Below are 16224 nucleotides of genomic sequence, written 5' to 3'. Positions count from 1 at the left end.
CATAAGTTGAGAATTGTTTTATGTTTTCCCAGGAAATTGAGGTGATTTAAGGTCAAGTTAAGTTTCCTCACATGATAATTTCGCAATATTAAAGTCATCGTCACAGATTGTGTTACACAAAGAACGAACAAGACTCGAGAATTGTTGCTGTGAAAATCACTGGTAAGTTTCTTGCAAGATTTGTTCCTAATCTTAGACAACTCTCAGACGCGAGATCGCACGAACTCAGCGCCATTGACGGGCAAATTGGTGCGTATCATTTGTTTGAGGTTTGGATACTATTCGCTTCCGAGTATCGCGTTCAGAATGCGAGCAGACGCTGAGCTAACAAAGGATTTCTCGAGGAAAGAAATGGACCCAAATTAATGAATTGACGGACGGTTCTGAGTTCGTCTGATCTCGTGAGAATCCTGTCTTAATAAATGAATGTTTAAATGGTGATTTTCATGAAATCTAAGAGATTCTAGCGAGTTAATACCTCGCGCAATGACTACAATAAACAAGGCTTATTTGAATATAATAATAAGTAAGAGATTATCCTGAAGTATTTGATGGACAATCATCGTCTTGAATACAACAATATATATCACGTTAAATATAGGCTCGTATTTTGTGTTGAAATACAAAGAAGGCTGTGATTTTGTTTATTGCGTTTAAGATAGACTTTCTAGGTCTAAAATGTGTTTGAACAAAGTGCGCATGCTCAGTTAGGGATGGGCTGACATGGTATATTTTCATAATCAACTTAAGGAGGTTCTGATATATAAACTGTTAATGCTGCACAGTGAATATAGAATAGTTGAGTAGATTTCTTGACGCTAAGATTATAAGTTTTTTGCACATATTATTCTTCACAGACTGATCTCTACCTGTGAGGTAACCACTCAAAGAATCTTTTGATGAAAATAAAATAAAGGCAATATCTAAGTTTGAATATTGTATTGTTTTGGTCGGATATAACCGGAACTCACATTCAAGAGAATAGCTAGAAATTCGAAGCATATTTTTACGAAATTAGCATAGAATTGAAAATGATTTCCTGTTTATTGAAAGGACTGAATTTTGTTATATTTGTGAAATGCTTCAACGCAAATATTCTGAATTGTCCGCGAGTTGAAACTACCAGCGTTTTTAACTTTAACTGAACAAAGTTTTGCTCAAATCCTCCAATTGAAAAACGTCGTTTATCCACGTTTTGGACTTGAGAAGGTTTAAAAACATGAAAATATTATTTTGCGATGCTTTTTTCTAATTCAGCAGAACTATGGCAGCGAGATGGGAAGATGATTTGCAAGGTTATGACGTGGGTCGTTTTCAAGGAGAAGTCAACGAAGATCTGCTTTGTTCCATTTGTCAGGAAGTTCCAAAGGATCCCAGACTTTGCCAACACAAAGATCATATATTTTGTTTCGCTCATATATCACGACATCTCGTTCAAAACTCTCAAACATGTCCAGTTTGCAGAGATGCTCTGACTCAAGAAACCTTGAGACGACCAACAGGATTTCTGAAGAATTATTGGGAAGGTCTGAAAATCAAGTGTGATCATCATGAACGAGGATGTCCTGACTACGTTCGTCTGGAACATCTTCCAAAACATATCGAGGAATGTGGATATGCTCCTGTCATGTGTCGTAATGAAGGATGTGATACAGAGGTCAATAGAAGAGATATTGAAACTCACGAGAAAAATTTCTGTCAATTCACTCGGGCTAAATGTCACCACTGTAAAAATATCAAGGTGCGTCAAGCATAAAATTAAGATGTTTGGATGGTTACACTCGTATTTTGTCGAGTTGTACGCAATTTATCTCAATAACAATTTCACTTTGACTTAGAAAAATGTCGATGAGACGAACGTTCGAATGACTGGGATAGAAAGAAAACTTGATGAAATGAAGAAAAAACAGGATGAAATAAAGGTAAGACTAACCATGCATTCAGTTAATATTTGCTTTAAATTAGGATGGATTGAATTGTTGTTAAAAAATTTAATTATTCTGAAATCTGACACTTACATATAATTAATAACTTGACTTAGAAAAATGTGGATGAAATTGAAGCAAGTCAGGTTCAAACGAATGTTCAGATGACGGCGATTAGAAGTAAACAGGATGAGATGAAGACAAATCAGGATGAGATGAAGGTAGGACAAGTCTTTCAGTTATTTTATTCAATGAAAATTAGGTTTTAATTTGAGTTGCATTTGTTTTAAAAAATTAAGTCGTACCTTGAAAAATGAATTCTGAAAGGTATCATTAATAATCTGACTTAGAAAAACGTGGATGAAATTAAGGCAAGTCAGGTTCAAATGAATGTTCAAATGATTTATTTTTAATTTAGCAAAGTATGAACGAGATGAAAGAACAGTTTGAGAAAATAATGGTTATGATGAACCAAACATTTCAAAGAAATAATACAAACAAGAATGGTGCCAGCGCTATGAATCACACAAGTCCAGTCAACAATCAAAATATTATTATTATTGGTGGTCGGGATGGCCCAGGAAATGACAACGTATTAAATACAGTAGAGAAATACAACATAGTAGAGGAAAAGTCAACTCTGCTGCCACGATTGAGTCATCCTCGAGCAGCATCAGCATCGTGTGTTTACAACAATGACGTTCTTGTCGTTGGTGGTTACGATGGTAAAGCAGGAACTGACACGATCGAAGTTTTGAAGATGAACCATCATCCTTTGCGATGGACAATGTTTGATGGCAAACTGCCAATCAAATTATATGCTCATGACGTCATAGTTTATCAAGGAAAATTATATATAATAGGAGGATATGACGGGAATGAAAGAAAAATATCGAAGGCCATTTATGAGATTGCTCTTACCCCACCTTATACTGTCAAGCTGCTGACGAGAATGCCTGAGGAAAGAACATTTCACAAAGCGGAACTTGTTAATGGAGAACTATTTATCTTGGGCGGAACAACAAACGGCCTTAGAAAAGATGCTCTTGACAGCGTTGTTGTTTATGATTTGATTAAGAATGAGTTCAAGCCATGTCCATCGTTACCTCAGCCTGTTTGTGCTATGTCCACAGTCACTTGGGGTCATATGATCATCGTCGTTGGCGGCTTCGATAAAAATGGTAAGGTGTTAAATGACGTCATCATGTACGACACAGAGACTGGGCGAAGCGAGAGACTGCCCTCTATGATTCACAAAAGGAGCGGCAGCTCTGTCGTAATCATGAATGACGTCATTGTCGTGTTTGGTGGATGGAATGAGGAGCAGGGATATCTCAACTCAGTGGAATCTTTCACCATTGGTGAAGTTGGCTGGAAAGAACTGCCAGGAATGATAGAAAAAAGACGCATTGCAACTGCTGTAGTTAAACCTCTGTAGGTAAAGTATCAAAGAATTATTTCAGTTATTTAATAAAGGAGGTTAGGATGTGTTTTGAACGCTTTCATTCTGCGTCGATAGAAATTTCATTTAAATCATAACATGACGATGAGACTGGAAGAATTATAATATGAATATCAAAATATTCAAATGTTGAATCACAACATAAAGTTGATAGAACACTTGAATTCTTAATGAATAATTGTGAAACTTGCAGGAGAATTTGATGAAATATTTGAAGTGAAAGAGTTTGTCATTTTTCCAAGATTGAGATGGACACGAAGTTATAAATGAACAATCAGTGAATGATTACATGAATTAGGTTTTCAAGTCTCTGAGCGCCGCTGACCACCACTGATCTTTTATGAAACTGGATGATTAAAGATGTTTTGTAATAAAAATGATATTGTGATAATTATATCATATATAACTGATGTAGTCGCGTGTATTTGTAAATATTGTAGATAAAGACAGAATATTCGTATATATTACTTGATATTGAAACTAATCTTTAAAACATTTGAGAATTGTTTAGAATTAGAGACAATAATAATGAACATTTATAAAACTAGGATAGAATATGGACGCTGAGTTCAGTCAGAACTGAACAATTGTAAATAAAACAAAATCTCAGATGATTCGTAACAAGTAACATTAGGTCAGACAACTACAGTATATTCATTCTGATATTTTCTCTTCTTATTTCAAGACAATTTGCATGGTTTGTTAATAGTTTTAATTCTAATGTTAATGTATCATTGTAGAAGTTCATTAAATCAAATCAATTTTTTATGTACAATGTTATATACATCGCCAAATATTTCCATTCTAAGAAAATGCGTTTTGAAAAGTTACCCATGGGGTAAGGTAAGGTAAGGGATCAACGGATGATGAAGAGGAATGTTTGGGGATAAATGGTATTGCCTGAGGAATTGCGCTAAGGAATCTCGTTTTATTTCGGGATATTTTTTTCGCTAAACACGCGCAGAAGACAAGAAATAATGAAATTGATAATTCTGATATAAAAGTGAAACACAAGCCATGTTTACTTTTATTCTGTGAGAAAATCTCCACATTAAACACGACTCTTCACAGATATTAAAATCTGATGCAGAAAATTCCCCGGCGTAAAACACTCTCACTGTAGACTTGAAAGTTCAACGTATTCACATGTGGACTGGATTATAGCAGACACGGAAATATTTATATTTGAAATTCTTTCATATTTCTTTACGTCTGAATTCTAAGTATGAGTTTTACTTGGAAATTTATAAAACTTCCACGAATGACATATTGAAACTAAAACTTCCGTGCACAAGAAATGCAATATTTTGAAGCTTTTATTTTATAAGTTAGTAAATAAATGACTATTAAAATTACTACTTTGAGTTTATATGTTCTTAATAATGGAAAACTCTTTTTAAACATTGTAATTTCTGTTAAATATATCAGCATAAGTTGAAAATTGTTTTATGTTTTCCCAGGAAATTGAGGTGATTTAAGGTCAAGTTAAGTATCCTCACATGATAATTTCCCAATATTAAAGTCATTGTCACAGATTGTGTTACACAAAGAACGAACAAGACTCGAGAATTGTTGCTGTGAAAATCACTGGTAAGTTTCTTGCAAGATTTGTTCCTAATCTTAGACAACTCTCAGACGCGAGATCGCACGAACTCAGCGCCATTGACAGGCAAATTGATGCGTATCATTTGTTGGAGGTTTGGATATTATTCGCTTCCGAGTATCGCGTTCAGAATGCGAGCAGAAGCTGAGCTAACAAAGGATTTCTCGAGGAAAGAAATGGACCCAAATTAATGAATTGACGGACGGTTCTGAGTTCGTCTGATCTCGTGAGAATCCAGTCTTAATAAACGAATGTTTAAATGGTGATTTTCATGAAATCTAAGAGATTCTAGCGAGTTAATACTTCGCGCAATGACTACAATAAACAAGGCTTATTGGAATATAATAATAAATAAGAGATTATCCTGAAGTATTTGATCGACAATTATCGTCTTGGATACAACAATATATTACGTTAAATATAGGCTCGTATTTTGTGTTGAAATACAAAGAAGGCTGTGATTTTGTTTATTGTGTTTAAGATAGACTTTCTAGGTTCGTAGTAATCTTAAATGTGTTTGAACAAAATGCGCATGCTCAGTTAGGGATGGGCTGACATGGTATATTTTCATAATCAACTTAAGGAGGTTCTGATATATAAACTGTTAATGCTGCACAGTGAATATAGAATAGTTGAGTAGATTTCTTGAGGCTAAGATGATAAGTTTTTTTCACATATTATTCCAGATATTTGTCAGGAAATCATTTTCAATTCTATGCTAATTTCGTTAAAATATTCTTCGAATTTCTAGCTATTCTCTTGAATGTGAGTTCCGGTTATATCCGACCAAAACAATACAATAATCAAACGTAGATATTGCCTTTATTTATTTTTCATCAAAAGATTCTTTGACTGGTTACCTCACAGGAAGAGATCAGTCTGTGAAGAGGTTTATTGAAAGGACTGAATTTTGTAATATTTGTGAAACGCTTGAACGCAAATATTCTGAATTGTCCGCGAGTTGAAACTACCAGCGTTTTTAACTTCAACTAAACAAAGTTTTGTTCAAATCCTCCAGTTGAAAAACGTCGTTTATTCACTTTTTGGACTTAAAAACATGAAAATATTATTTTGAGATACTTTTTTTATAATCCAACAGAACTATGGCAGCGAGATGGGAAGATGATTTGCAAGGTTATGACGTGGGTCGTTTTCAAGGAGAAGTCAACGAAGATCTGCTTTGTTCCATTTGTCAGGAAGTTCCAAAGGATCCCAGACTTTGCCAACACAAAGATCATATATTTTGTTTCGCTCATATATCACGACATCTCGTTCAAAACTCTCAAACATGTCCAGTTTGCAGAGATCCTCTGACTCAAGAAACCCTGAGACGACCAACAGGATTTCTGAAGAATTATTGGGAAGGTCTGAAAATCAAGTGTGATCATCATGAACGAGGATGTCCTGACTACGTTCGTCTGGAACATCTTCCAAAACATGTCGAGAAATGTGGATATGCTCCTGTCATGTGTCGTAATGAAGGATGTGATACAGAGATCAATAGAAGAGATATTGAAACTCACGAGAAAGATCTGTGTCAATTTAGAATGGACAAATGTCACGACTGTAAAGATATCAAGGTAAGTCAAAATGAAATGTTCGGATTTATTCAATGCCTTGCCCACTCATATTTTGTACACAGTTCATCTCAATAACAATTCTATTTTGACTTTAGCAAAATGTGGATCAAACAAATGTTAGAATGGCTGCGATAGAAAGAAATCAGCATGAGATGAAGGTAAGACAAGTCTTTCAGTTATTATTTCTTTTAATTTCATTTTATTCAATTAAAATTAGGTTTTAAACCGAGTTGAATTGGTTTTGAAAAATTAAATCGTACTTGAAAAATGGAATCTGAAAGGTTTCATTAATAATCTGATTTAGAAAAACGTGGATGAAATTAAGGCAAGTCAGGATCAAATGAATGTTCAAATGACTGCGATTGGAAGTAAACAGGATGAGATGAAGGTAGGACAAGTCTTTTAGTCATTCATTTCTTTGAAATAAAATGAATTGAGCGGTCCGAGTCAAGGCGTAGGTCCTGGGGAGAGTAAGCAGGTCCCTTAGATTGCTGGCGGTAATTTAAACTTTGGTGATATCATGCATCGTGATTAAAGAAAATTCCTTTTTAATTTAGCAAAGCATAAACGAGATGAGAGAACAGTTTGAGAGAATGATGATAATGATGAACCAAACATTTCAAGGAAATAATACAAACAAGAATAATGCTTGCGCTATGAATCACGCAGGTCCAGTCAAGAATCAAGATGTTATTATTATTGGTGGTGAGTATGGCCCAGGAAATGACAATGTATTAAATACAGTCGAGAAATACAACATAGTAGACGGAAAGTCAACTCTGCTGCCACGATTGAATCATCCTCGAACAGCATCAGCATCCTGTGTTTACAACAATGACGTTCTTGTCGTTGGCGGTAACGATGGTAAAGTAGCAACTGACAAGATCGAAGTTTTAAATATGAACCAACATCCTTTGCGATGGAGAATTTTTCATAGTAAACTGCCTGTCAAATTTCCCAGTCATGACGCTATAGTTTATCAAGGAAAATTATATATAATAGGAGGATATGACTGGAATTCCATTTATGAGATTACTCTCACCACACCTTATACTGCCAAGTTGCTGACGAGAATGCCTGAGGCAAGAAGAAATCACAGAGCAGAACTTGTTGATGGAAAACTATTTATCTTGGGCGGGACAACAAGTGGCCTTAGTAAAGATGCTCTTGACAGCGTTGTTGTTTATGATTTCATTAAGAATGAGTTCAAGCCAATTGCATCGTTACCTCAGCCGATTTGTAAAATGTCCACAGTCACTTGGGGTCATATGATCATCGTCGTTGGCGGCGTGGATAAGAATAGCCAGGTATTAAATGACGTCATTATGTACGACACAGAGACTGGGCGAAGCGAGAGACTTCCCTCTATGATTCACAAACGGAGGGGCAGCTCTGCCGTGATCATGAATGACGTCGTTGTCGTGTTTGGTGGATGGAATGAGGAGCAGGCATATCTCAACTCAGTGGAATCTTTCACCATTGGTGGAGATGGTTGGAAAGAACTGCCAGGAATGATAGAAAAAAGATACTATGCTACTGCTGTAGTTAAACCTTTGTAGGTAAAGTATCAAAAAATTAATTCAGTTATTTAATAAAGGAGGTTAGGATATGTTTTGAACGCTTTCATTCATCGTCGATAGAAATTTCATTTAAATCATAACATGACAATGAGACTGGAAGAATTATAATATGAATATCAAATTATTCAAATTTTGAATCACAACATAAAGTTGACTGAACACTTGAATACTTAATAAATATTTGTGAATTTGCAGGAGAATTTGATGAAAAATTTGAAGTGAAAGAGTTTGTCATTTTGTCCAAGACTGAGATGAACACGAAGTTATAAATGAACAATCAGTGAATGATTACATGAATTAGGTTTCCAAGTCTCTGAGCGCCGCTGACCACCACTGATCTTTTATGAAACTGGATGATTGAAGATGTTTTGTAATAAAAATGATATTGTGATAATTATATCATATATAACTGAAGTAGTCGCGTGTATTTGTAAATATTGTAGATAAAGACAGAATATTCGTATATATTACTTGATATTGAAACTAATCTTTAAAACATTTGAGAATTGTTTAGAATTAGAGACAATAATAATGAACATTTATAAAACTAGGATAGAATATGGACGATGAGTTCAGTCAGAACTAAACAATTGTAAACGAAACAAAATCTCAGATGATTCGTAAAAAGTAACATTAGATCAGACAATTACAGTATATTCATTCTGATATTTTTCCTTCTTATTCCAAGACAATTTGCATGGTTTGTTAATAGTTTTAATTCTAATGTTAATGTATCATTGTAGAAGTTCATTAAATCAAATCAATTTTTCATGCATAATGTTATATACATCGCCAAATATTTCCATTCTAAGAAAATGCGTTTTGAAAAGCTACCCATGAGGCTTAGGTAAGGTATGGGTTGGGGATCAACGGATGATGAAGAGGAATGTTTGGGGATAAATGGTATTGCCTGAGGAACTGCGCTAAGGAAACTCGTTTTATTTCGGGATATTTTTTCGCTAAACACGCGCAGAAGACAAGAAATAATGAAATTGATAATTCTGATATAAAAGTGAAACACAAGCCACGTTCACTTTTATTCTGTGAGAAAATCTCCACATTAAACACGACTCTTCACAGATATTAAAATCTGATGCAGAAAATTCCCCGGCGTAAAACACTCTCACTGTAGACTTGAAAGTTCAACGTATTCACATGTGGACTGGATTATAGCAGACACGGAAATATTTATATTTGAAATTCTTTCATATTTCTTTACGCCGGTATTCTCAGTATGAGTTTTACTTGGAAATTTATAAAACTTCCACGAATGACATATTGAAACTAAAACTTCCGTGCACCAGAAATGCAATATTTTGAAGCTTTTATTTTATAAGTTAGTAAATAAATGACTACCAAAAACTACTTTGATTTATATGTTCTTTATAATGGAAAATCTTTTTAACATTGCAATTTCTGTTAAATATATCAGCATAAGTTGAGAATTGTTTTATGTTTTCCCAGGAAATTGAGGTGATTTAAGGTCAAGTTAAGTTTCCTGACATGATAATTTCGCAATATTAAAGTCATCATCACAGATTGTGTTACACAAAGAACGAACAAGACTCGAGAATTGTTGCTGTGAAAATCACTGGTAAGTTTCTTACAAGATTTGTTCCTAATCTTAGACAACTCTCAGACGCGAGATCGCACGAACTCAGCGCCATTGTCAGGCAAATTGGTGCGTATCATTTGTTTGAGGTTTGGATATTATTCGCTTCCGAGTATCGCGTTCAGAAAGCGAGCAGACGCTGAGCTAACAAAGGATTTCTCGAGGAAAGAAATGGACCCAAATTAATGAATTGATGGACGGTTCTGAGTTCGTCTGATCTAGTGAGAATCCAGTCTTAATAAATGAATGTTTAAATGGTGATTTTCATGAAATCTAAGAGATTCTAGCGAGTTAATACTTCGCGCAATGACTACAATAAACAAGGCTTATTTGAATATAATAATAAATAAGAGATTATCCTGAAGTATTTGATGGACAATCATCGTCTTGAATACAACAATATATTACGTTAAATATAGGCTCGTATTTTGTGTTGAAATACAAAGAAGGTTGTGATTTTGTTTATTGTGTTTAAGATAGACTTTCTAGGTTCGTAGTAATCTTAAATGTGTTTGAACAAAGTGCGCATGCTCAGTTAGGGATGGGCTGACATGATATATTTTCATAATCAACTTAATGAGGTTCTGATATATAAACTGTTAATGCTGCACAGTGAATAAAAAATAGTTGAGTAGATTTCTTGACGCTTAGATGATAAGTTTTTTGCACATATTATTCCAGATATTTGTCAGGAAATCATTTTCAATTCTATGCTAATTTCGTAAAAATATGCTTTGAATTTCTAGCCATTCTCTTGAATGTGAGTTCCGGTTATATCCGACCAAAGCAATACAATAATCAAACTTAGATATTGCCTTTATTTATTTTTCATGAAAAGATTCTTTGACTGGTTACCTCACAGGAAGAGATCAGTCTGTCAAGAGGTTTATTGAAAGGACTGGATTTTGTTATATTTGTGAAACGCTTCAACGCAAATATTCTCAATTGTCCGCGAGTTGAAACTACCAGCGTTTTTAATTTCAACTGAACAAAGTTTTGTTCAAATCCTCCAGTTGAAAAACGTCGTTTATTCACGTTTTGGACTTGAGAAGGTTTAAAAACATGAAAATATTATTTTGAGATGCTTTTTTTTCTAATCAGCAGAACTATGGCAGCGAGATGGGAAGATGATTTGCAAGGTTATGACGTGGATCGTTTTCAAGGAGAAATCAGCGAGGATCTGCTTTGTTCCATTTGTCAGGAAGTTCCAAAGGATCCCAGACTTTGCCAACACAAAGATCATATATTTTGTTTCGCTCATATATCACGACATCTCGTTCAAAACTCTCAAACATGTCCAGTTTGCAGAGATCCTCTGACTCAAGAAACCTTGAGACGACCAACAGGATTTCTGAAGAATTATTGGGAAGGTCTGAAAATCAAGTGTGATCATCATGAACGAGGATGTCCTGACTACGTTCGTCTGGAACATCTTCCAAAACATGTCGAGGAATGTGGATATGCTCCTGTCATGTGTCGTAATGAAGGATGTGATACAGAGGTCAATAGAAGAGATATTGAAACTCACGAAAAAGATCTTTGTCATTTCAGAATCGCCAAATATGACGACTGTAAAGATATCAAGGTAAGTTAAAATGAAAGGTTCTGATTTATTCAATGTCTTTTACACTTATATTTTGTCAAGTTGTACCCAGTTCATCTCAATAACAATTCTATTTTGAATCAGGAAAATGTGGATGAAAGAAATGTTCGAATGGCTGCGATAGAAAGAAATCAGAATGAAATGAAGGTAAGACAACTCTTTCAGTTATTATTTGTTTTAGTTCAGGAGCAATCGAGAAAAAATTAAATCGTACTTGAAAAATTAAATTTGAAACGTATCATTAATAATCTTACTTAGAAAAACGTGGATGAAATTAAGGCAAGTCAGGATGAAATGAATGCTCAAATGACTGGGATTGGAAGTAAACAGGATGAAATGAAGAGAAATCAGGATGAAATGAAAAGAAATCAGGATGAGATGAAGAGAAATCAGGATGAGATGAAGAGAAATCAGGATGAGATGAAGGTAGGACAAGTCTTTCAGTTATTATTTGTTTTAAATTCGAAGGAAGTTAGGAAAAATTAAATCGTACTTGAAAAATGAAATTTGAAACGTATCATTAATAATCTGACTTAGAAAAACGTGGATGAAATTAAGGCAAGTCAGGATCAAATGAATGTTCAAGTGACTGCGATTGGAAACAAACAGGATGAAATGAAGAGAAATCAGGATGAGATGAAGAGTAAACAGGATGAGATGAAGAGAAATGAGGATGAGATGAAGAGAAATCAGGAAGAGATGAAGGTAGGACAAGTCTTTTAGTAATTCATTTCTTTGATAATACTTTTCCTACCTGGGACCTTCTCACTCTCCCTAGGACCTCGGCGTAGAAACTTTTTTAGCGGTAGGGTTACTGGCGATAATTTAAACTTTGATGATATCAATGCATTATCGGCTGATTCGCGTGATTAAAGAAAATTCATTTTTAATTTAGCAAAGTATGAACGAGATGAAAGAACAGTTTGAGAAAATAATGATTATGATGAACCAAACATTTCAAAGAAATAATACAAACAAGAATGGTGCTAGCGCTATGAATCACGCAGGTCCAGTCAACAATCCAGATATTATTATCATTGGTGGTCGGTATGGCCTAGAAAAAAACGAAGTATTAAATACAGTCGAGAAATACAACATAGTAGAAGGAAAGTCAACTCCGCTGCCACGATTGAATCATCCTCGAACAGCACCAGCATCGTGCGTTTACAACAATGACGTTCTTGTCGTTGGTGGTTTCGATGGTAAAGTAGGAAGTGACAAGATCGAAGTTTTGAAGATGAAGCAACATCCTTTGCGATGGACAATGTTTGATGGTAAACTGCCTGTCAAATTATATGCTCATGACGTAATAGTTTATCAAGGAAAATTATATATAATAGGAGGACATGACGGGAATGAAGGAAAAACATCAAATGCCATTTATGAGATTGCTCTTACCCCACCTTATACTGCCAAGCTGTTGACGAGAATGCCTGAGCCAAGAAAACATCACAGAGCAGAACTTGTTAATGGAAAACTATTTATCTTGGGCGGGACGACAACCGGCCTTAGTAAAGATGCTCTTGACAGCGTTGTTGTTTATGATTTGACTAAGAATAAGTTCAAGCCATGTCCATCGTTACCTCAGCCTGTTTGTTATATGTCCACAGTCACTTGGGGTCATATAATCATCGTCGTTGGTGGTGTGGATAAGAATCATAGGACATTAAATGACGTCATGATGTACGACACAGAGACAGGGCGAAGCGAGAGACTGCCCTCCATGATTTACAAAAGGAGTAACAGCTCTGTCGTGATCATGAATGACGTCATTGTCGTGTTTGGTGGATGGAATGAGGAGCAGGGAGGTCTCAACTCAGTGGAATCTTTCACTATTTGTGGAGATGGCTGGAAAGAACTGCCAGGAATGATAGAAAAGAGAAACTATGCTACTGCTGTAGTTAAACCTCTATAGGTAAAGTATCAAAAATTTAATTCAATTATTTAATAAAGGAGGTTAGGATATGTTTTGAACGCTTTCATTCTGCGTCGATAGAAATTTCATTTAAATCATAACATGACGATGAGACTGGAAGAATTATAATATGAATATCAAAATATTCAAATGTTGAATCACAACATAAAGTTGACTGAACACTTGAATACTTGATAAATATTTGTGAATTTGCAGGAGAATTGATGAAGCTTTTTACGGCAGGGTTGAGAACTGAACGGAAAATGTTTACACAAACTATTTGTAATTCATTCTAACTACAGAGGTTTGCGCAGCCAGTTACCAATGAACTTTTATGAGACATTAACGATTGAAAATATTTTGTAATCGCGTGTATATTTGTAAATATTGTAGATGAAGGTGGTGATTATGAACATTTATAGGACAATAAAAGTTCGTAGCAAATAGAAATTTAGATTAATATTTAGATAATAGAAATTGTATTCATTCGAACTCAATTTTAAAGTAATTTTAATGTATGTTAACAGTTTTAATTTTATATCAACGCCTTTATTTTAAGAAAACCTATTCTTGAATGATGTCATTATTATTCAAAGAAAATTGTGTAAAGGCTCCTTTGCACTTGTACATTTAAGATACGATTTTCTGTGCAATTTTCTTTTTTTGGTAGATGTGAACGAGTGAGAGTAGTTAGGAACGCTCTGAGGTATAAGAGCTATTATTTTAACTTACGTAACTAATTCACTCGTTCACATCTATCAAAAGAAGAAAATGCAGCCGAAATCGCAAGTGTAAACGGGCCTTGAGATGGTAAATCACCCAAATTCAATCACTCGTGTCCAGCCCAACAAGTTTAGCACTGACGTCCCACAATTTCCCAGCGGCTTGGTCGTCCTGTGCCGCTTCAGCGGGCATCCGCTGATCACAGTCTGCGAAATACTGACCAGTCACATCATCCAGCTCTTCAGAAACCGCCAAGTGTATACTGGTCTGAGCCCCTTCTCTAGGATTCTTCGTAAAATAGCCATAAATTGGATTCAAAAACATTTGCATCCAATTCGGAAGATAGCGAGTTAGTTCGGTTGCAACAGCTCCAGGATGAAGCGAATTTGCTGTGACTTGTGTGTTATTTAAACGTCTTGCAAGCTGTCTTGTGAACAATATATTCGCTAATTTACTCTGTCCATACGCCCCATAAGGGCTATAAGAGACGTCGCCATTCATATTATCAAAATCAAAGCCAGATGCCCCTACAACTCTATGGAACATCGATGAGACATTGATGATTCTCGAAGGAGCCGATCTTTTTAACAAATCTAGCAACAGGTTTGTCAAGAAGAAATGTCCTAAATGATTTACACCCATTTGCATCTCAAAACCATCCTCTGTTTTGCTCAAAGTCTGAAGAAACATGATTCCCGCATTGTTCATCAACACATCAAGTCGAGGTTCATTGCTGTTAATGTCTTCGGCAAATTCTCGAACCGATTTCAACGATGCAAGATCTAAATGTTTCGCTACAATGTTTTTATTTCCAGTTTTCTCGACGATTTCTTTAAGAGCTGCTTCAGCTTTTGTTAAATCGCGGCAGGCCATGATGACTCGAGCGTTTCTCTGTGCGAGATCTAATGCTGTTTCTTTGCCAATCCCTGTGTTAGAGCCAGTGATAATAACAGTCTTTCCCTCGAGAGTCACGCGGCTCCGGCACACGCAACCAGCAATAAAACGACGTAAAATAAACGCATGAAACACCGCATAAAACCCAACAAATATCGCCAACTTCACAAGGAAATTCATAATGCTCAAAAGTATTTATCTAGAAGAAGTTTGTTCACGGTTTCTCTACGGTAAAAAGTAACTATTTGTATCAAAGTCGGTTGTGATAAAGACACTTTGACCGATTATGCAAATCAATCATTCAAAACAGTTTAAAGTCATTGAACTGGATAATCTCATTCATGGTGGAACGACAGTTTGTAACCAAAATTTAAGCTGAGTTTATAGCAATAAGGGGCTGTTTACATGATCCCACTACTTAGCCGAGATTCAACGAAGCATGAGATGACATTGAGGTATTAAAATGAGCAGATAATACGATCCTGGCACCTTGATAGTCATCCTGACAATAGCATGTGCTTGTTTGCGTCATAAACACTAATTTCAATCGGGGTTGGTAGATAGCTGCATATTTGAGGCCAAACAAGATCACACTACTGACACTAGTTCTTTGTTTCCTTTGTCTTTGCCTTTTGATTTCTTTGTTTTTTTGATAGCACTAATGACAATTTGGCCTCAAATATTTGCATATCTACCAACTCTGATTTCAATACCTCAACGTCATCTTACGCTTCGTTGAATCTGGGCTAAGCAGGATCATGTAAACAGCCGGTAAAATGATCGAAGCATTTAAAGTCTAGTGAATACAGGGTGTCTCAAAAAAACCGAAAAACTACTCAAATCACTCATTGTTAAAATGTGAATGCCGTGTTCACGAATTTTAGCCTGTGGGGACTTAATGCAACTTATAAAACGCTAAATACGAAGAATTTGAAATTGTGAAGCTTGAATTTGAAATTTAAAACTGAACTGTTTGGTAAATTTAAAACTGAACTGTTATGTAAAATTTAAAACTGAGCTGTTTTGGTAAAATTTACCAAACAGTTCAGTTTTAAATTTTACTAAACAGTTCAGTTTTAAATTTTACTAAACAGTTCAGTTTTAAATTTTACCAAACAGTTCAGTTTTAAATTTTACCAAACAGTTCAGTTTTAAATTTTACCAAACAGTTCAGTTTTAAATTTACCAAACAGTTCAGTTTTAAATTTTACCAAACAGTTCAGTTTTAAATTTTACCAAACAGTTCAGTTTTAAATTTTACCAAACAGTTCAGTTTTAAATTTTACTAAACAGTTCAGTTTTAAATTTTACCAAACAGTTCAGTTTT

General features: G+C 35.1%; 1 protein-coding gene and 1 pseudogene across 1 annotated transcript; one reads left to right on the top strand and one right to left on the bottom strand.

Moving 5' to 3' along the window:
• Positions 1 to 4922: 4922 nt before the first annotated feature.
• On the top strand, positions 4923 to 8747 carry LOC114537641 (kelch-like protein 13). The gene is made up of 6 exons (XM_028558721.1): positions 4923 to 4977; positions 6087 to 6570; positions 6666 to 6728; positions 6875 to 6958; positions 7128 to 8125; positions 8346 to 8747. Exons 2-6 carry the CDS (start codon positions 6094 to 6096, stop codon positions 8353 to 8355), a joined length of 1632 nt encoding a protein of 543 aa, XP_028414522.1. The 5' UTR covers positions 4923 to 4977; positions 6087 to 6093; the 3' UTR covers positions 8356 to 8747.
• Positions 8748 to 13556: 4809 nt separating this feature from the next.
• Positions 13557 to 15773, bottom strand: LOC114537646 (annotated as a pseudogene).
• Between the last annotated feature and the right edge of the window lie 451 nt (positions 15774 to 16224).

This window comes from Dendronephthya gigantea, unplaced genomic scaffold (assembly GCF_004324835.1).
Source record: "Dendronephthya gigantea isolate DGI-Jeju-01 unplaced genomic scaffold, DenGig_1.0 000161F, whole genome shotgun sequence".
NCBI classification, from domain to species: Eukaryota; Metazoa; Cnidaria; class Anthozoa; order Malacalcyonacea; family Nephtheidae; genus Dendronephthya; species Dendronephthya gigantea.
Note: the sequence above shows the minus strand (reverse complement) of the source record. Positions and strands in the feature narration are given on the sequence as shown.